The sequence below is a fragment of the Chelonoidis abingdonii genome, chromosome 9 (assembly GCF_003597395.2).
Source record: "Chelonoidis abingdonii isolate Lonesome George chromosome 9, CheloAbing_2.0, whole genome shotgun sequence".
NCBI lineage: Eukaryota > Metazoa > Chordata > Testudines > Testudinidae > Chelonoidis > Chelonoidis abingdonii.
Window position 1 is genome coordinate 84,475,113 of NC_133777.1, and position 22,178 is coordinate 84,497,290.

General features: G+C 39.5%; 1 protein-coding gene across 2 annotated transcripts in view; it reads left to right on the plus strand.

Moving 5' to 3' along the window:
• Positions 1 to 22,178, plus strand: part of SPG11 (SPG11 vesicle trafficking associated, spatacsin) — an 87,987-nt gene that overhangs the window by 31,678 nt on the left and 34,131 nt on the right. For both annotated transcript variants that reach the window (XM_032764355.2, XM_032764353.2), the window contains exons 21-32: positions 1,151 to 1,316; positions 3,911 to 4,116; positions 4,900 to 5,008; positions 5,584 to 5,743; positions 7,934 to 8,206; positions 8,474 to 8,674; positions 9,009 to 9,116; positions 11,446 to 11,608; positions 12,069 to 12,283; positions 17,458 to 18,205; positions 19,432 to 19,574; positions 21,228 to 21,426. In XM_032764355.2, coding sequence (XP_032620246.1) covers positions 1,151 to 1,316; positions 3,911 to 4,116; positions 4,900 to 5,008; positions 5,584 to 5,743; positions 7,934 to 8,206; positions 8,474 to 8,674; positions 9,009 to 9,116; positions 11,446 to 11,608; positions 12,069 to 12,283; positions 17,458 to 18,205; positions 19,432 to 19,574; positions 21,228 to 21,426 — 2,691 coding nt within the window. The remainder of the gene's footprint in view (positions 1 to 1,150; positions 1,317 to 3,910; positions 4,117 to 4,899; positions 5,009 to 5,583; positions 5,744 to 7,933; positions 8,207 to 8,473; positions 8,675 to 9,008; positions 9,117 to 11,445; positions 11,609 to 12,068; positions 12,284 to 17,457; positions 18,206 to 19,431; positions 19,575 to 21,227; positions 21,427 to 22,178) is intronic.

A 22,178-nucleotide genomic window follows, 5' to 3' on the forward strand; every position in this document is an offset into this window, starting at 1 on the left:
AATATCCTGGCTGCTTTCCCTAATTCAATTTTGAAGGTCTTCCGGAGCTCTTCAGAACCCACCAATTGACTACACCTCTGACCCTGGGTTTGAAAAACCACTAAACTTTTTTGACCAGAGTAAACATAACATAATCATAACAATAGCTTTCAGCAACTTCTGCAGGAACAATTTGTATAGTGGCGGTGCTGAGAGTCATTGAACCAAACTGTAAACCCTGTGATATGATGGAAACCACTTCAAGTCAGGGGGTGCTGCAGCTCCCCAGTACCCCTAGTTCCAGCACCATTGACCTTCTACTTCTTATTCCCAGAGGGAATGCCTAGATTTATAATAGCCTGGCAGTGCGTCCCTCCCAGAACAAAGTCTAGCTACCCAACCCCCTGGGTGATCCTATTCCCTCCTCTCTGCTCAGGAGCCAAATGGTGACCCATCACATTTAAAACCCTCGAAGTTCTGAACATACAGTTGAGATGAAGCTTCCATCCAAGAGTCTGAGACTTTGTGTCTCTGTGCACCAGTGACCTGTGCTCTTTCGGTCTTCAATGACATACCCCTATAATAACACTTAACAATTTTGATTGACAACATTTACCCACAAGCATCTCATATCATGCCATTTCAAGTTAACATATTCCTTTCTCTGCCCAATAAATTATTCTTTTCAATAGATATTCCTTTGTATAAAAAGATTTCTTATTTTTCTAAAGGTTTTGTTTTAAAATGATTGTTTACAATGGTGTTATTGGGTTTGGCTACAGCACTTAGTTTCTGCAAGATTGAATGGGGAATATCTGAATATTAGTGGAGCTTTTGCTACAAGAAATGTTTTATAAAACAATAATCTTTACAAATCTACTGTAAATTAAATAAGTTTAATATGTTCCCTCTGACAGCGAGAGCCTCCTTGTCTCAGTTTACTTAAGTGACCTGCCCATGGCAATTTAAATAAAAGTCAATGTCAGTGTTCCAGTTGTACTGAAACCAGAATTAGAATTTGAGTGGTACTAGGAAGTTTAATCATTTAAAGCAGAGCTAGTGTGGTATTTGGTTTCCTCTTCCATAGAAGTTGTTGAGTAGCAGAAAGATATCTCACAATTTTTAAATCAGACATTTATGCAATTAAGAAACACTGTGACATTCTTTCCAGACATCTCAAGTGACCTCCCTCATTTCTCGTCCCCTGATTTGGTAAACAAATATGCCATAATGGAACGACTGGATTTTTCCTACTACTTGCACCATGGACGCCCATCATTTGGTTTTGGTACCTTTTTGGTCCAGCAATTAGCAAAGAGCAAATCCCCAAAGCAGCTGTGAGTATTTAATAAATAATAGTTACCATGTGACTGTATAGAGCAGTGGTCTCCAAACTTTTTTGATCGCGCACCCCTATCAGTAAAAAAAATTTTGAGCATGCACCCCCTGCTGCGCCGCAGAGCTGGCTCTACCATTTTTGGTGCCCCAAGCAAAAAAAAAAAAAAGCTGCTCTGACTCCCACCTGAACTGCCGAAGCGCAAAAAAAAAAAAAAACGCCCGAATTGCCATGCACCCCAAAGGATCCTCTTGTGCACTGCCTGAGATGCACGCACCCCTGTTTGGAGACCACTGGTATAGAGGTATGCTAGGAAAAAATTAAAATGAGAAGCAAGAATGTCCTGCTAGAAATACTTGCAGCTTTCTGTTTTGAAATGTCATTTATTGTGTATCACATATAGATGTTCACTACAAAAATCATCTTAAAAACAAAAAAAGTAAAGAATAGTGAAAATGAAAAGTATAGATTAAGTGATTGGATGGTGGAGTTTTAGTCCCAAGGAAGTTGATTTTTGAAAATTACTTAATGTAAGTAAATTGGGATACAGAGTGTTTGTATGAGTTCGTATACAAGGGATGGAATATAGAAAGGATTGCCTTTGGTTAATAGGTTGTTGCGTGTGTGATTAATATACAAAGTCTGCTCTTGAAAACGAAGGGCATCTAGTTCCTTCATACACATGCCAAGTCTGTTTACCTGAGTGGAGTACTCACGTTAATGATTGCAGGATTGGGCCTAGACTTGAAAATTAACATTAGATAAAGGGGAAATGCCTGTTTTTTCTTTCCTTATCCGTTCCTTCACTAACTGTATTAATTTCCATTTCCCTATTTAAACTAAAGGAAACATAAATCAAGTGTGAATTTAATCTCGCTTTTAATTTATAGAAGTTATTTAGCTAAATATAAAATGCAATTCCAGAATCTGACACACAAATAAGAAGTTAATCTTAAAGTACATTAACAAAAACAATAGGAAAGGTTGCTTATTTTCATCTTCAGTATCTGTGGCATTTTATTTGTATTAATTCGTGTGAAAATGATGACACCATCAATCTGAAATCTAATAAACTTCAAAAAGTTAAAAGTAGTTACACTTAGTACACCTGCCTTTGTGTCTCCATCTTTTGTTGCTGTGTGAAACATAAGCAAAAAGGTAACTTCACTGGCTACATGAGGGAAACAGTGAAAATGTCTATAAGGGAATTGCTGCCAACTGTACAGACTAAACACTCTGGGGAAATGGATTATTATTTCTTCTCTGATCTCTTTGGTATAGTAATTTTTGGTGCTGCTTGTAACATAGGTTATTACACATCATCAGACAGAAGTGTGTCTAATTTGACTGTGTCACTTTTAGTGTGGATGGGGTTTTGGTAATATATAAACATTCATATATTCACTCACTTTTTATGGTACAAGGATCTAGAGCCGTTTTCTTCTAGTGCCTGAACTGAAGGAGCAACGTTACTGGGAGATTGTTTAAAGAAGGGGCATATTTTATCTATAGAGAGAATGTACTTTGATGCTGGAGTTCAGGTCATTTTTCAAGAAGAAATCCCTGCCTGAAGTTGATAGCAATGTAATGCTATTCATTCCTAACTTTGACTGCACAAATTTAATTTATGTAAATAAATGAAAGCTCACCCTATGACAGGTATTAATTTCTACTTTAGTACCAACCTGCTGGTTTAGAAAGATCTTCTAGAGAGTCAAAGCTTTAAAGTGCTACTATTTAAATCATACATTTTTCTGTGCTCTCGATAATTCCAGTCCTGTGTTGGACTATAGCATATGACTCCCTGTTCATTGTTGAAAAGTATTGCAGTCACTCCATTTGCCAGATTATAACATCAAAGTAATTATATTGTTACATTTCACCTGGGCAAAGCCAAAGAGGCATTAATGTGGAGTCTTTAAATAGAGGATGAGATTTTTCCTATAGTTCTATATCTTCAAGTACCCTATATTATTATGCTAATTACTATGGTAATATATATGCATATAAGTACATACATGAGTTTCTGTATGTATATATGTGCATATATATTACCATAGTAATGACCGTAAGGTACTTGGAGGCTACAGAACTACAAGAAAAATCTCACCCCCTTATCTGTCTACCCACCCACACTCTGTAGGTAACAAATGAAACTTTTATCACTCAGTATTTGAAATAAAGTACATTCCAAATATTCAGTGGGAGTATTCAGGTGCCATTCTGAGCATGCCTTGGTTGCATTGTCACTAATAACGTTGCCTGCATATCAGAATCATTTTTCTAAATTATGGAATCATTTTCTTTGGCTTCAAGGTTTTATAAAAGCTTATTAAAACAAATTGCAAATTCTGGCCCAATTTTAAGGTGTGTCCATTTAACATTTTTCATGTGGGATGTTTTATTTTCTTTTCTGTATTGAGGTCCACATTTGCTCTAGGCAGTTACCGTATTTCCAGCACAATTAAACTTATTCCAAATTCAGTTGATTGTATTTTTCAGCAATTGTAGGTATTAGTTTATATTGTGAATTATTGTTTTGAACTTTCAGTCATAATTTCTGTTGAATTGACTTTAACATTTCCTTTGTTTTAGGATTCAGCAAGCAGGGAATGAAGCCTACGCTCTAGCTCTTTCTTTCTTTTATATACCTTCAATAGGAGCAGCATGTATTTGTTTTCTAGAGTTACTTGGTCTTGACAACCTTAAACTTCGGGTTGATATTAAAGTTGCAAATATAATTTGGAACTTCAAGTCTAGAAATGAAGATTCTCAACAGAATTTAATAAGAGAATCCTTGGGTAGAGTATACTTTTTCATATTTTATAATTATTGAGCAGTACAAAACAGCTATTGGAGGATGAAGGCAGTTATGTGTCCAGCCTGAATAATGTCCAAGAAATGTAGGAGGAGCACCCTTCCTTTAAGGGGTTAAGAGCTTTGCCATCCTTACATACCCATTTTTCACTAATCTGTGGAGGGGTAATCCCATGGTTAATCCAGACTCAGTTGACTGATAAAATAGTAAAGGGTCTGTGTGCCAAAGGGGTGGCTGGAACTGAAATAGTCTGTATGACTCATATGCAACACATTGGTGTCAATCTGCTACCCAAAGGCATAGAGAAATCGCTCTTCCAAAAGTGGTAGTCAGTTTTTATTTAATATTGTAACATAACAAGATGATTAGAAGAAAAATGCCAAATTCTTCCTCCCCTGCTGCGTTCATTCTGTAAACTACATAGAAATTAGATATTTGAACTTGACAGTGAGAATTTTTCTAGGAAGAAGTTAAATTAAGAAAATTACATTTTTAAGTAGGGTTCCATGTGATGTAGTTTTTTTCTCCAGTTAGGAAACCTAACTAGTTTTCTGGTTTGTTTAGCTTTTGTGTGATAAAACTCTTTAAAGTATGTTTATTTAAATATAGGACAAATTTTTCAAAAGTGCCTAAGTTAGGAGCCTAACTCTCATTTTCAAAAGTGATGTAGCTACTTAGGAGAATTTACCTAAGCACTTTTGAAAAATTTCCTTACTATAATGTGAAAACAGAGCCCCAGTAATATTATTTTAATTTTTTAAAACAGTTGAAAAGCTAACAAAATTGGTGGATGGCGAAAAAACAGCAGCAGCAGAAGTGCTTATCTCCTTGGAAGAAGCTTTTTGGGATAAAATCGAACATCAAGAAATAAAGAAGTGAGTGAACTACACTTTTAATGCTCTTTATACTGGCCAACTGATATAAAGCACTGAATTTTACCCTCCATGTGGTCAGGCATTACCATGTGTCATAGAGACAGCTACTCTGCATGGCAGGTGCAGTAAACAAAACCTATGAGCAACAAGTGTGTCCACATGTTGGAGGTAAGAAATGAGTCCTCTTTGTATATCAAATACTGTAGGCAGTAGGCCTCCATCAGCACTTGCAATAAAGAAGGGAAGCTAGTGGATAACATTGACTGTGCTACCTTTACTGCTGTACTGGGACTTCAGAATTAGGAGCCAAGAGTGATTTTAAATTCCTCGCAAAGGCAAAATGGTTGTGAAAATTGGGAATGTGGATGGGCAAAGAATGTAGGGTTAGGCTCCCAAGATCAAATCGGATCCAGTCCCTGCTGAAATCTCAGGAAGGGAATCTTGATTCATTACAGTTGGAAGACCTGCCTGCATCTGTAGCTGTTAAATACGGGAAGATGAAAGGACAATTACTACTTAAATAATTAAAAGTGTACACACATTTTTTTAGTTAAAATTCTTTCATTTCTATACAGAACATCCAGTGACTCTAGAAGACAGTGGTCTTTGGTGATGCAGTTCTGTAAGCTCCATGATATCAAACTGAGTACATCTTACCTAAAGGAATGTGCTAGATCCAATGACTGGCTGCAGTTCATCATCCAGACCCAGATGTACAGCTACCAAATAGATGAGGTGAGCTACTGTTTAATTTAAAAACGACAAGAGACATTTTAAACAACAGGTACTTGTAATTGGTGTAGTCTTTGTTTTTAAGATTTTTTTAAAGCACATCTCTCTTTAAAGAAACAACATCAGAGTTAAATCTGGTCAGTTTAATGATGTTAGAAATTGTTTCAGGCTCTTAAATTGCCCAGGAATCTCCCTATCATTTTTTTTTTCTTTTACGGTCACATTTTCTTGTTTTTTGCATAATATTTTTCTCTATCCTTCCTGTTGCTATGTGAAAAGCTGACACAAGAAAGAGCAGCTGGCTTTACAGCAGAAGCAGTAATGACTATACACAAAGTACTGTCAAATGCACATGAATAATTGGTAAAATAGAAGTTTTTATTTTAGTCTTTTAATTATATTAATATGAGGAGTTAATTTCTATCAGTAGTAGGTATAGCTGAACCTCAGAGTTACGAACACCAGAGTTATGAACTGACCAGTCAACCACACACCTCATTTGGAATCAGAAGTACACAATCAGGCAGCAGCAGACCCCCCCAAAAAAGCAAATGCAGTACAGTGCTGTGTTAAATGTAAACTACTAAAAAAAAAAAAAGGGAAAGTTTTCAAAAAAAAAATTGACAAGGCAAAGAAACAGTTTCTATGAATTTCATTTAAATTAGGATGGTTAAAAGCAGCATTTTTCTTCTGGACAGTAAAGTTTCAAAGCTGCATTAAGTCAATATTCAGTTGTAAACTTTTGGAAGGACAACCACATAATGTTTTGTTCAGTGTTTTGAATATTTCAGAGTTCGAACCAACTCCATTCTCAAGGGAACTCTGGGGTTCTACTGTATAACATTTTCAGACAGAAGTGAGTGTCCTTTGCGGTGAGCTGGATTCATAAATACCTGTCCAAATAGGACTTAATTCTGTTTTAGTTTTACTTATGGCTATGGTATGTTCATCCTGGATTTTTAGGTTTAGTTCATTTTTAAAAATTAAATGTTTCAGTTACTATTTCTGTATTGGAGATATGTTAATATTTGCAGCGGTCTCATTTGTATTAATAAAATAAAGGTTTTGTTTCACTTATAGAATGATTGATTAATGGTATTGTTGGGGTGCAGATATTTATGCTGTAATCATGTTATGTGTTTTGGGAGAGTTTCATAAGTCTTCCACTTTTACTGTGCAACATAATCTTTAAAAATACCTGATCTAGGTAAAGTCTTGTACAAGTAGGTGATGACTCATTAAATGGGACCTAAAAAAAGTCAGGCTTAGAATTTCTATTTATTAAGCTAAAAAGCTTCTCCAGAAGACCAGAGTCCCCCTTCTAAGAAACAGCTGTGAACTGCAAATACACTTCAATTATGGACTAGTTTAAAATAAAATCAAGGTATTAAAATATATTCACACACTCAATTTAACTATCTGTTGTATAATCAGCATAGTAACTGGGAAGGTTAAATTGATATATCCAGAACTTCTAAAATATTCATAAATATATTTGCAATTTTTACTGTCTGTAGAAGACACATACTGTAGAATTTTTCAGTCTTCTTACACTATGTACATTATACAGTGTTCCTGTGATAATCTCTGGCAGCCCACATGTATAATAAGAACCACTGTAGGTAACTCCCATTGAAATTGGTGAGATTTGAACACACACATCTAGCACAGTCGGCCCCTAAGGTATCTTTTCACAAATGCTAGCATATTGTCTCTTATACAAACAATTCTAGGCTGGAATTTTCAAAGAAGCCTAAGAGAGCTAGGCTCTCAAATCGTGTTGCCAATGGGGAGCTTAATTTAGGCTTCTTTGAAAATCCTACCCTGAATGTTTTCAGAGTAGAAAAATATAAGTAAGTGTGCATTCACCTGCAAATAAACCTCAGGTAGCAACTCACTGAAAAATTCCTTTCCACGATATACCGTCTATGCCAGGGGTGTCATTGGGGCTGAAAAGGAGTGTATATTTTATGTAAAGGGAGGAATTTCAATATTTTATTGTGATACTGTGCATTTCTAGAACATTTTCATCTGTAGATCTCCAGCAATATACCTTGTAAAATTGGTTTGATAAAATGCCATCTGTGTTTACTTTTATTTCAAGTACACAACAGCTCCGCGCCCCCCTCTCCTCCCCCCCCTTTGCTCTCTGAAAGTTTTCTGTATGTAAATGCCTTTGATTATCTTTTCTAGGTCATTTCCATTCTTCAAGATTTCACTCCCATTTTGCAAGATCATTTGATGCTGGCCTTTGAGAACTTGCAGCGCTCTCGCTGTGGTATGGGGAATCATCACATCAACCACACCAGTTCACTCAAGACTGAACACAGGCAGAACGAACATACAAGTGATCTCTTTCAAATTCTGTTGTGCTGTCAAGAAAGGCCTAACCCTGGGTGCTACCTTTTGGCTGAAGGAGTGAGGCACCATGCTCCCTTCTTGAGTGTCTTAGCAGCCTGTTTTCAGGTAAGAATTATTCAAAAGTGTTTCTCTTTTAGAGGTGTGATGTAATACAAGGAAAAATCTACACATCTGAGACAATTCAGAAAATTATTTCACATACTTATGTCAGAAGGGAAATATATACGTTGTATACACCAAGTATTCCTCAATTATCAAAATAATTTGATTAGTATGACCTGTCATGACACATTTCATGTGGTGTTTGACAGCTCTCTAGCTAGATTACTAAGCAATAAGAGAATGTCTCTGACTTTCTTGTCCATTTGGCAGGATGCCAGCATTATTCACTGTCTCTGTGTTTGGATCATTACTTCTGTGGATAATGTTACTGCTGCTGAAGCAACAAACCATATTCAAGGCTCAGTAGAAAATCATAAATGGGATCTTCATGACCTTTCTACCATCTGGAAGATGTTTTTAAGAAGACAAAAAAGTAAAACTCTCATGAATGGTTTCCAGCTCTTTCTTAAGGTAATGACTTACATAGGTATTTTTAGCCTATATTTTTTTCTGTGTGTTTAGATTTCCTGTACTATAGATTCTCTTATTTACATAGAGGAGGCTATCCACCCGTCTTTCAAGTTATTTGCAAGCTAATCCACTGTGCTACTTAGCCCTATGAGAAAATATTAGACTTGGAAAATAAACAGTTACAAACTTGCAAATAATTTGTCAGGTTTATGTACCTTTCTGTAAACAACAAACCAAGACAACCATTGTTCTTACACCGATTGATGCAAACTTTCCATTTATTAGAGAAATATACTTTCAGTGGAGTTTTGTAACCTTTTTGTTATCTTTAAAGGATTCGCCTTTATTACATATGCTGGAGATGTATGAACTGTGCATGGACTACAAAAAATACAATGAAGCCAAAACCAAACTCCACAACTTCCAGACAAGTCTTGCAAATGTAAGCAGATGTTCTGTAAATGTCTTTGCTTAGATGTCATCATATTACAGTTCCATGTTTTCTAATGCCATAGGCTAAAACAAAAAAATGAGAGTTGTCTTAACATAATTCAGGAGATGATTTTGGAGTAATAGGTGTCCAACAACTCCTCCATCATTTCTACTTGGTGGAAACCCTGAATTCTGGAGTAAAAAGGAGCCAGTTGCTTGAATAAACTACATGCACTTCTAAATCAGTACATTTTAATTATTTAAGGCCAGATTGTGATACCCTAATTCACAAGAAGTAGTATCTTACTCCATAAGCAATCCCATTGACTTCAGTGGGATTATATGATGGTCCTAAGGGTGCTCAGGACTGAGAGTCACCTTGTTACCCGCCTGCCTCCATTAAGAGGGAGACCTGCTTGTGCTTCAGTGGGTGTCACCTCCCTGATGCTTCCAGCCTGTTAATCACCCAAGCAACCTGGTCTGACTTATGCCAATCCTTACTTTGACTTGCAGGTTAACAGTAGGTGCACTCACAGTAATACCAAGTCTGCTGTCCCCAGGTGAACAGTGCAGACACCTGCTTGAATGATTCTACTTAAGATTATCTCTTTGTAAAATACCACAGCACTGAGACAAATTTATAGTGAAAACAATCATTATTAAAGATCAAGATTTTAGGGATAATGAGTAAGGATAACGGAAACATATATAAAACAAAATCATAGCATGATTCCTGGAAGCTGAATTTAACAGGCTAACTGTTAGTCTAAATAAGTTTATCTCAACCAAAATATCTTTAACAGCATTTCAACCAAGCCTGGTTGAGATCCTGTTTTCCTTAATGTAATTGCACTGCCCGATTACTTCCTAGCTGCAGGATAAAGGGATGTCTTCCTGGCCTTCCTCCTAATATTTCCCAAAGTTCATGGTCTGTACTTCAGAGTCAGGATGACCCCCACCCCCTGGCCATTTATTCTGTTGTACTGCTTTCCTGCTGGGTTCCCATCCCCCACTAACTTTGTATGTAAATGACTTCCTATAGTGTTAATTTACCATGCTTAATTTACATGCAGACTGATAGAGACAGGTGAATAAACATCCATTGTCAGGCAAAAAGCTGTTTGTCATGTCTGCCTTCATACGGACTTAGGAACATACTTTTTTTGCATACGTACATGACTCCTTACACAACAGTTGTTTTCACAATGATATTAATGACCAGCATGATTCTGGCTTTTATTTAAGACCTCACTTGAAATTCTTTGGTGAACATGAATGTACACATCAGGATATTCTTGTAACTCCCCCTTGCTACTAGTCATTGAAGGGTTCTTAGGGTCACAGATTCCTTATGGTGTAAAGTACTGTTCGTGGTGAGTAATGGTGTCTCATTCTCCGGGCCTTAGTAAACAGCATTAATTCTAGTAATAAAGTGAAAATGATGATGCTGATAAGGTGGTAACTTTCAGAGAAAATCTTCTTGGGCTAAACAGTTGCTCTTGAATATATTGGCTGCTTTCTGAAAAATGGAAGTTTTCCAAAGGGGCTACAAGATCACCTTGGTGCAGCAATCTCAAAGACCACATTGACTTATTCTTTGAAAAGGTTGGGCCAAGTTACACCTAAGCAACCCCATTAAGGCCCTGATTCAGCAATTGGTGTTAGTGGGACTGAAGCATGTGTAAATGTTGAGCACATGCTCAAGTCCTTTGCTAGATCAGCAACTGCCTGGGGACAGAATTTGGCCCACAAATTGCTGAGACTCAAATTCATAGAGGGAATATTTGGAATCTCGTCTTTACTTGTTTTCTTTACATTGTCAGAGCTAGACATACAACAACTACTCCTGCTCTCCCCTCTATATCTCTTTATTCTTCCAATTTTCTTGGTTTCCTGAACTAATATTTCATGTCCTTAGTGTTGATTGTTTTCCTTCTTGTAACTCAAGTCAAGGCTAGGTCCGTTTTCTTTTCCTACTCAGAGCATCATGTTGTGACCCCATGTAGTGGGTATGTATATAAAGCAATGGGGTACATCAAGGCTAATGAAGGTTTTTTTCCTACCTATCCATGATCTTTCCAACATTTTATCTACTTGATACAGATTTTCAGGGGAAATTGCCAGAAATCTTGTCTATAAGCACAGAAAGTGAATTATTTCCAGATTAAAATCAAGATATTGGTGGTGTTGCAACACGTTTCTTTAGAGCCACATCTTGTATATTAGAATTGGTATTGTCTAGTTTTCAGTGTGACCTCATCTAACTAGAAACAAGTTGTATTTATATTCACTGCAGAATATGCTTGTAAGAAACTTACAAATACTTTTTATTTAAACAGCTTAAAATTGCAGATAAGCCAACACCTTCAGTAATATCAGTGCCATGGCTGGAGTCACAGGCCTTCTTTCTTCTTGAATTGATGATGCAGCAATGTAGAACACAGTATGAATTAGGAAAACTCTTACAGCTCTTTGCAGATATAGATAAACTTCTACCTGATGGTAAGGACAGTTTTTTGTATTAGATGGTCTGGTTGCTTTAACAACTTCAAAATGTATTAGAATGATTAAAAAAATCTAACTCTGTTAGAAGTGTACTTTAAAAATTACAGGTTCTGCACTAATGTTGTACTGTAGCTTGGGTTATGTTACTATTTATTTTTATGGAAAGAGGAAAACATGATAAACTTTTATTGTAAATCTGCAGGTAGTGTTGTACTATAATGTGAAGGAATTTCTGAAGGCAGCCGGTATGAAACTAGTGAGAAGTGTATTGAAAATGAACAGAAATGTTCCAGTTTTAAACTGAAAATCCATTGTGATCATATGAAAACTTCAGTATGTTAAACATATACATATACTCCATTCCCCACAGGCTTACATGTTGTTGAAAATGTGTATCAGTGACTTCTTCAATTAAAGAATAGCTGCCTTAATATTTGTGCTGTCTGTTCTGAAACAGGCCCAGATGTGAAGAAACTATGTGCACTCAGTCAGATTTTGAAGGATTCATCTATATCTATTAATCGCTCTATCCTGACCAGTTATGACACAGAACATTTTCAGAATGAATGCAGGTCAATTCTAGAACAGCTGCAAGAGAGAGGATTGTTCTCACTGGCGAGGAAGGTTGCTGAATTAGCTGAACTGCCTGTGAACAGTGTGGTTATCCAAGAGGTATAGTATAGTTATCTAATGTTGTTGTTTTTTTGCTTAAAGTAAAATGTTTACAACACAGTCAAGTTTCTTTTCTGGTTGTTAAGCTTCCATACATCTGATAGTATCAAAAGTGTTACTTTTCACCAACATGAGGATGCCAGACAGCTGCAGCGGCACAGGAGCCAGCAAACAGAGCTGCTAACAGGGGAGTTTCAGTGGGAGTTTCCAGGGGGAGGTTGCAGGGGAGACTCAAGGCGGAAGAACCGAACAAGCCAGTAGGGAGGGGGCAGGGTCTGCCAGCAGCCCAGTGCTTGTTGGGGGCCTGTGTGCGGTGTGTGGCGTGGACTGCCAGGCACAGAGTTGAAGGCCATGAGTGAGAAGAGGCAGCAGTGAGAGACACACTGAGTGGACGGATGTGGAAGCTGGTGGCATGTACATGGTCCTGAGGGGCACCTGAAAGGATTTGTCTGCAAAGTGCCGCCTGATAGAGCTGCGGAGAAAGATAAGAGGCTGGAGATGCAGGTGGAAACTGGCAGTTAGAGGAGTTTACAAGATGGAACACAGACATGATGGACACGGATAGCTCAGACATGCAGATGAAGCAGACAAGATTCTGAAGGACTGCTGGGAGGAAGTGGACGTGGAAGCATGTGACTAGGAACAGGCAGAGGAAAGCCAGCGACGGAATAGACTCAGACAGGTTTGCTGAGTTGGAAAATGAAGATGGAGCACAGCAGGTGCGCTCAAGGAGAGAGGGCAAGAAAAGACGAGCAGCTAGTCCTGCAGAAGGAGGGAGGTCAATGAGGCAACACAATTGAGGCCCCAGGAGGATTGCAAGGCGATACGAATCGAAGGACTTGCGCCACAGGTGCAGGGATATACCGGAGAATCACACTGTCACCAGAAAAGGCAAGGTCTTGCTGGATGAGACTCTACTGAAGAATAGACAGCCTTAACTACAGTGATCGGTGAGAACGAGGTGTGCTGTCTGCCGGTGCTAATACAGATATGGACCTGAGGCTGAAAAGATCCTAGCGGGAGTGGAAAGAATCTGTTGAATTTGTCCTTCATGTGGAACGAATAATACGGCTATGTTACTCACGGACTGTATCAAGGAGGCTACTGCCAGACTGGGAGACGCTCAGGAATCGAGGTAGGTGATCTTCAATGGGTTCTGACCGGTTCCTAGATAAGGCGACAAAGGGAGTGACAATAGTTTATGCAATAACAGATGGGCTCAGGTAGTTGATCTATAAGGAGGCTTTGGGGATGTACGGGTCATGGAAGATTTACGAGCAGACGACTGTTCTCTCCGGGATGGACTTCACACTAACGTAAGGAGTGGAATAGACTTCTAGGATGAGGCTCGCGACCCTCATTTAGAGAGCTTTAAACTAGGGAAGTTGGGGAGATGGTGGGGATTTCAGGGAGTCTCCACGCCCGGAATTTAACCTGAGAGGGAGTTAAACAGAAGTGAGAGGGTCGCTTGTGGACCGAAGAATTGACCCAAGGGGAAAAGCGGTTGTGTAGAACTAGACTAACAGGTGATGCTGGTGTAGAATGTCTGTGCCAAAACGGGGGTAAAGAATGTCACTGACGCCAAACGCCAAAAATTAAAATGTCTGTACACTATTGAGGAGCCTAGGTAAAAGATGGAGGAACCGGAAAGCTACTGGGCAGAAGTGAAACCAGGATATGTATGGGAAACAGAAACCTTGGTGGAATAGTACTCATGACTGGAGGACAGGTATTGGAAGGCTATGTGCTGTTAGAAAAGACGGAGAAAAGGCAAGGTGGTGAGTAGCATTGTACATCAGTGATGAGGCTAACTGTATGAAAATAAGAAGTGATGGAATGGATAAAGACAGAGTCTGTCTGGGCAAAATCACACTGGGTAAAAAGCTACTAGAGCCTCCCTGAGAATGCTTGGGTGGCTACAGACCGCCGGGATCTGATTTGGATATGATAGGAGACCTCTTTAATGTCTTAAAGTGAAGTAAAACTAGGGGAAATGTGTGGAGCATGGAGACTTCAACGTCCCAGATATAGACTGGGACAAGTGCTTGCAAGAATAATACGGTCAGATTTTTTGGATGTGATAGCGGATGGATTTCTCACCAATAGTTGAAGTACCGACAAAGGGATGCCATTTTAATGTGTTTTTGGTTGAAGCATGGGACCTCGTAGAAGAAATGTGGTAGGACAACTTGGTTCAAGTATATCATGAGCTGATCAGTTCAAACTAGATGGAAGGTAAACAAACGTAGATCTGGGATTAGGTTTTTTGACTTCTCACGGCGCTTATTTTAAAGAGTTAAGGAAATTAAGTTAGGGAAGTGGATTGTACGGAGGAAACTGTGGATTAAATCGGAGGAGGCCTGGAATTTAAGTCGAAGCTGCAGGAAACTGTCGGAAGCTGCATCCCAAGAAAGGGGAAAAACCATGAGCAGAAGTGTAGGCCAAGCTGTGAGCAAGCATCTCAGAGAGGGGATGAGAAAAGGCAGAAAGCTTTACGGGAGTGGAAAAAAGGCGGGTTAGCAAGGAGCTACCTTAGTGAGGTCAGAACATGTAGGATAAGTGAGGAAGGCTAAAAGCCATGTAGAACTGGCCTTGCCAAGGAATTAAACCAATAGTAAGAAGGTGCTACAGCCTCAAAATAAGAAGAAACAAAGAAAGAAGAATGGGCCGCTATACCACTGAGGATGGAATGGAGGTAAGGATAACTAGCATGGCAAATATCTAAATAGTACTTTGCCTAGTCTTAATAAGACTATGAGGAGTTTAGGATGATGAGGGTGATAAACGGGAATGAGGACTATGGAGGGAGATATTACCGCATCTGAGTAAGGCCAAACTTGAACAGCTTAATGGGACAAAACGGAGGCCCGGACAATCTCCATCCACGGATTAAAGGAACTGGCGCATGCAATTGCTACCCGTTAGCGAGGAATTTTTAATCAGTCGGTAAACTCAGGGGTCTTACCGTATACTGGAGAATGCTAACATAGTTCTATTTTTAAGAACGGAAAAACAAGTGATCCGGGTTACTATACGGCCTGTTAGCTTGACGTCTGTAGTATTGTAAGTCTTGAAAAATTTTAAAGAGAAAGTAGTTAAGACATTGAGGTCAATGGTAATGGGATGAATCTGCAACATGGATTTACTAAAGGTAGTCATGCAAACAACACCTGACTCTCTTCCTAGTGTGAAGGAAGGCTTGACAGATACTTACTTGACTAAGGATAACTGCACAGTAGTTTCTAATTATACTGACTATCAGTAGGTAGCAGTGTGAGCGACGGTTCCACCCATGGGGAACTGTTAGTAATGGCAAACAGGGATGAATATTGAAATTGATAAGTGGATAGGGAGACTCGGTTACCAGGGGAGAACTACCAGGGATGTCAACTGAAGGCGTAGAAACTGTCAGGCTGGAAGGAGGTTAGTCTATGTGAGAGTTCTCCAATGATACGGTTATTGAACCTAATATACTTATTATACCATGGCCTTAATTACTAGACACTTGGCAACTAAAGATGTTGAATGTTGGTATGACACAAAAGTACTGGGGGTTTTGCTCTCACTGTGGTTTAGAACACAGAGAACGACCGGAGAATACACTACAGGAGAAAAATCGTGGACTACCTGTGATAACTATGGAGATAATGGAAGTTCAATAGCGATGAACCTTATAATAGCTTGAATAGGGCAGGCCGTGCACTTAGGGAATTAAAGAGTAACAATTTATAGAAATATACAATTAACGGGCATTTGCATCAGTCTGGCAGCTACAGAGAGGGAGCAAGACCTTGCGGTTATCTGGTTGATAGCAGCGATGTCTTTATGGAGCCACCTAATGCGACTATGTGGGAACCTCTTGGAGCTTTAGGCTTTGGATTCATGGGTCTTTTGTGAAACCCTTTACAGTTAAAAGAAAAATTACCGCTTACCTTAGCCTATCACTTATGACAGACTAAAGAGGCGTTGGCTGTTTTAGGCTAGCCAAGAAGCTCCAGGGGAATCTGCTCTATATAGAATATATCAGGGATTAACGTTAGGGAGGGAGAGAATTATTTTAAGCTTAGTACTAATGTAGGCACAAGGAGCAAATGAGGTACAAACTGGAAATTATGACGTATACTTTAAAATATTGACGAAGGCATTTCTAACCAGTTAGGGGATGTAGAGTTCCTGGACACTGCCTTCCAAGGAAGTCGTGGGGCAATAAGCATCTTATCTGGCTGTTAAGACTAAGCTGATAAGTTATATGTGAGGGGAATTGTATATGATGTAGCGATAGTTTCTAACCTTGGAGGCACTTATTTTTTCTCGAATCTTGGTTGATCTATGCAGCATAAAAGTCTGCTCACATGGTCTGTGGACGGGGATATTCGGCAATGGCTAAAAGAATGGGATCTGATTACTGCGGAGAGAATTCTTCTCCATGAGGTGCTGCGCTGAAGTCTAGTATCTATGCTCCACCCTGCTCACGGGGTTTAGTCGATCGCCATATTTGGGGTCGGAAGAATTTTCCTCCAGGCGGATTGGCAGGGCCCCTGGAGGTTTTTCGCCTGTCCTCCTGGCAGCTTTGGGGGCGATGGTTCTCAACTTGCTGGTGGGATTCTCTGCAGCTTGAGGTCCTTCAAAAACCACCCCATTTTGAAAGGTAGCTCTGGTGGTACTCCACATTCCTTTTACTATGTCTGCAGATTTGGCTCCCAGGTGTGTTACAATGCTTATAGCCAACAGACAGACAATATAAAATTATTGAGGACTTCAATAACTCAGTCATGGGTTAGGGGTTGTTATAAAAGTGGATGGGTAGGGTTCTGTGGCCTGCTTTGTGCAGGAGGTCAGACTAGATGATCATATTGGTCCCTTCTGACCTACGAGTCTATGAGAAGGACCTAGAAATGGCATGTGTAAATTGCCTTAATTTGAAATATTATTCAGTTTATCTGCTAGTCATCTGAACGTTCAGAATGCTGTGTGCTGAACAAAATAGTGACATTTTATTACTTGCTGCATCATTCTATTATTTGTATTTGTCCAGCAAAACAGATGTGCCTAGTACTTTACAGACTGGGACCGTAATTCAGTTTTCTAGTGTTCTAATATTGGTGCATATTTATTCAGGAAATGAGAATTGTTTCAGTAGGATAAGTCCTTTACGACTTTTATGAATTTTGCAGGTACTTCAAGATTTACATCTTTTAAAGCACATTGGACAGTGGCATCAAAAACAAACTAGAATTGACTTCTGGAAAAAATGTCATGATAATTTTATGAAAAATTTCATCTCCAACAAAGCAGCATCTGACTTTTTCTTAGCTCAGGCAAACATAGTGTCTGAGTCTTCAGCTGATGAGAAGGTAAATAACATTATGGAGAAACATCTGCTGCTTACCTTGGCTGGCCATTGGCTGGCACAGAGTGACTCTGTGGCACTGGACAAATTAGAAGAAATAGAGAAACAGATCTGGCTTTGTTGCATTGCACAACAAACCTTAAATAGAGATGATGGATTGGTCAAGTCAAGATTTTCTCACCAGGTTTCAGTGAGTGGTGAACTTTCCTTTGATAACTTAGCTAAGGAGTTTTCCTTTTCAAAACTAACTGCTCTGAATACATCAAAATATTTACAACTTGATGGCCTTGCATTCCAAGATATGTCTGAAAACATGTTGGGTAAAGCTGAGGTAGAATCGCTTAGCTTTCTGATTGGTCGTCTTCTAGATGAAGGAAGCATACATGAAGCCAGCCGTGTTTGCCGGTATTTTCACTTTTATAGCAGAGATGTTTCATTGGTATTGCACTGCAGAGCATTGGCCTCTGGGGAAGCTGGTCTAAACAATTTACACCCAGACGTTCGCGCTATTCTTCTACTGGGAGATACAGCAGATGAGAGAGACACACCTCAGCCCAGAAGATTACAAAGCAGTAAGTAATCCTAGCAGTCATAGAATCATAGAATATCAGGGCTGGAAGAGACCTCAGGAGGTCATCTAGTCCAACCCCCTGCTCAAAGCAGTCAAGCCTGATCTTAAAAACCTCTGAGTCAGCTGCAGATATTTGACAAGTTGTCAGATTTCTATAGATTCCTCCTTGCGTAACAAAATTAATTTCCCCAGAAATTCTGGGGGATTTCTAACAGCCCATACTGAACATATATACTTCAGGCAAGATTATTCTATAAACAATCTCATGTCATCCCTTGAATATCCATTCTTAATAGATTTGCAGTTTTCTTTAGCCAAAGTGCTACAAAACAGCAGAATGCTAATCTACATTCCTGCTTTTGGAGTACAAATTTTAGATTAGCTTGAATGTAGTTTATAGTGCTGCAGAGTGGGGAAGATTTTTTTAATAATACATTTTTTGTTTGTACATTTTTTCCCAATATTTGCATGTTATAAGGGAACATCATTTTTTATTAATAGTGCAAAAAATTGTGATAACATCTTATGGGGGGTGTGTGTGTGTGTGCACGCAAACTTAGTAAAAATAATTCTATCAGCGAGAACCAGAATGTTTCTTGCTAGAACTAAATGTATTAATCCCATTTTGAGGCTGCAGAAAGATAGCTGAACACTGTCTGGGCTGCTTTATATACTTGTATTCAGATGGATTTAAGAATTTCACAACTGATATTGTATTTGATAATACTGTGTTGTGTGGTGGGTTTTTAATGATGCTCATCTCCTAAAACATCATTAGGGTCAGGGCTGGCTTTAGGCCAATTCCCCTAAATCAAGCCCCACGCCTAAGAGGGCCGCGCGCCCTAAAGAAGAGCGCCTAACTTTTTAATTTATACTCACCCGGCAGCGCTCTGGGTCTTGGGCAACATTTCGGTGGCAGGTCCTTCAGTGCTGGGGAAGACCTGGAGCGAGTGAAGGACCCATCTCCGAAGTGCCATCAAAGACCTGGATCGCCGCCAGGTATTCAAATCGAGCCCCACACTTCCTAAAGCCAGCCCTGATTAGGGTAACTCTCCCATTCTTCACAAATACTGTGAGTTCAGTTTTTAAAGATTGAAAAACTATAGCACATAATGTTTGCACTGATTCCTGGAGTTTTATTCTAGGTGTGGGCCTTTGTTTTTACAAGCCTGACCAGTGTGCTTTTTCCTTTGAGATGGCCGTTTTCAGTATTCACTTTGCTTCCAGCCTCAAGCATAGAAAATTGGTCACATGTCCTGGCTCCATCTCCAGATGATCTGGTTATTACCAGTCTGAGGACTCTAATAGATGAGTGTGCTCATGGGAGGAACTACTGCAGACAAGTCCTCTGTTTGTATGAGCTTTCCAAGGTATGTGTCTGGCAACATTTACCAGAACTATCATGTCGCTTGTCTCAGGCCAACCCACAGAGTTATGGAGACTAAAGCTATTGTGAGGTCACAAAATAATTTACTAAGTGCTCATTCTTGCACACTTTTGAGCGCTGAAATGAAAAATATGGGGGCTCTTTATCAAATGGTAACATGGCCCACTACTTGGACAAATCTTCGATACGATCAAGTATTGAAATGAACAAAACTCTTCTGATCTGTCATTTTACTTCACTAAGCCAAATTCCTACCTATGTCTCTTTAGTTGGCCTATTTTATAATGTGCTAAGAATAAACTGTTTTAGTCATTTTGGTACTTTGTCTAAAAATTATGTGTTGCCTTCAGAAGGCCTAACATCAATTTCAAACCTGAGTGGAGGGCTGCAGCAGAGATACAGCATAGAGGTATTCTGCAAACCCTCCGTTCTGTGGCAACTGTCTACTACAGGGATGTTTGCAGGTGGGCCCTGCAGATCCGCTGGGCTAACCCCAGGTGTGGCAAAAGTAGTGGGCTACATCCGCTGCTGCTCCTCTTCTTCATGGCCTTCCTGTGTGGCTGTAATCCAGCTGCCCAGGTTGGGCAGAGGATTCTGCTCCAGACGTCCTTTGTCCCTTCCCCAAGATTCGCCCCTTAGTTTTGGAACATAGCATTTGTGCTGCTGAATTAAACCAGCAGCGTATCTAGTCTAGTATCCTGTACACATCAGTGTCTACTTCTTGTTTCTGAGGGGCTAGCTGTCTTTTCATGTAGTATTCTTTTTAAGCTGGAATTTGCATCTTTTGCATTGAGGCTTTGGGATTATTTGGCAGTGAGAAGGTAAATCTGATCAGTGAACACTGTGGAATGATCTTTAGTAAAACAAGAAAATTCTAGCTTGTGAAAGTATTTTTCATCTGTTTTAATATAGTCCCCAATTAAGAAACAGAACAGCTGTTCAGCACACATTTAACTTACAGCAAAAAGTTAAACATGCATTAAAATGCTTTCTTGTATCAAACCCTTATTAGTTAACATACACAAATCAGTGCAATATTGATTTGTACAAAGATGGGTTAGACCAGGGGTGGCCAACCTGAGCCTGAGAAGGAGCCAGAATTTGCCAATGCGCATTGCCAAAGAGCCCCAGTAATACGTCAGCAGCTCCCCATCAGCTCCTCCATTCCTCCCCTCCCATCCCCCCACTCCAGTGTCTCCCGCCCACTGGCAGCCCCACTGATCAGCACCTCCCAATCAACTGTTTTGTGGCGTGCAGGAGGCTCTGTGGGTGAGGAGCGAGGGCACTGCAGGCTATGGGGAGGGGATGGGAAGGGGTGAAGTGGGGGCAGGGCCTATGGCAGAGCCAGGGGTTGAGCAGTGAGCACCCCCCTGGCACACTGGAAAGTTGGCACCTGTAGCTCCAGCCCCGGAGTCTGTGCCTGTACGAGGAGCTACATATAAACGTCTGAAGAGCCTCATGTGGCTCCAGAGCCACAGGTTGGCCGCCCCTGGGTTAGACCTACATCTGCTTTTTTACGCACAATTTGGAATAGTCTTGTTTGTTTTCAGTATGATAGAGCTTTGTTGGTGAATCCCTACTCTGTCGTGTATTTTTCTCTATGTAGCATTTTTAAAATGTGCTGTACGCTTCTTAGGAACTGAATTGCTCCTACGGTGAAATATCAGCCCATGATTCTGAAAAGGTGCTTCGAGCGATCCTTTCATCCCAGCAGCCTGACAGATGCAAGAAAGCCCAGGTGTTCATCACAACACAGGGTCTCCGGTCTGAAACTGTGGCAGAACTTGTGGCTGAAGAAATCATGCAGGAGTTACTGGTATCTTCTGAAAGGAAAGGTGATGATGGTGTTTTATTGTGTGTTTCACCTCTGCATGCATCTGATGTCCTTTTTAAAAACTTTTTGGTTTGTAAAGCTTGTGTGTGTGTGTTGAAAAACACTTGCTGACAGTGTATATGTGGTAACTATAGTATTCATTGTTTGTGCGATACTTTGAAACTGTAAAGCTCTATTCATGTATTAAGTGTTGTTAGCTGTTTACCTTGCTGTATCTGGTGCTTTGTTGCTTTAATGAAGGTTCTTACAAACAAGATTTTTAATACCAAAAAAATGTGCTATCTGTTTTTGTTTTTAAATAACAAGTCATGGCCTTAGTAACTCCAGCCATCCAACTTGTGAGCGAGACTCCTCCATTAATTTCCTACAAAGGCAAGAACGGGAGAGTGGCCTGGTATTTTAAAGATTTGTATTTTTTTTTTTATGGCAAAATAAATGATATTTTCCTCAAATAATGTGAATTGGTTTGAATTGTTTTCTATAAATGGTTAGGCTTTTTTCAGCTGTGACAAGGTCAGTGTATTTTTGGATAAGAAACAGCGGATCTCAGCTGTAACAAACAATATAGCCATGCAGTGGGTTTGTATTGGATTGATCTGGGAAAACAAAAATGTGTGACTTTTAGACATAAGTGATTGGACTAAAAGGGACCTCTTGGGATTATATCATTCCAGCCTCTGCATCAGGCAGGAAGAAGATGATACACTATGTTTTCCATAAACGTAGGCTAACCTTTCCTCTAAGAACAATTAG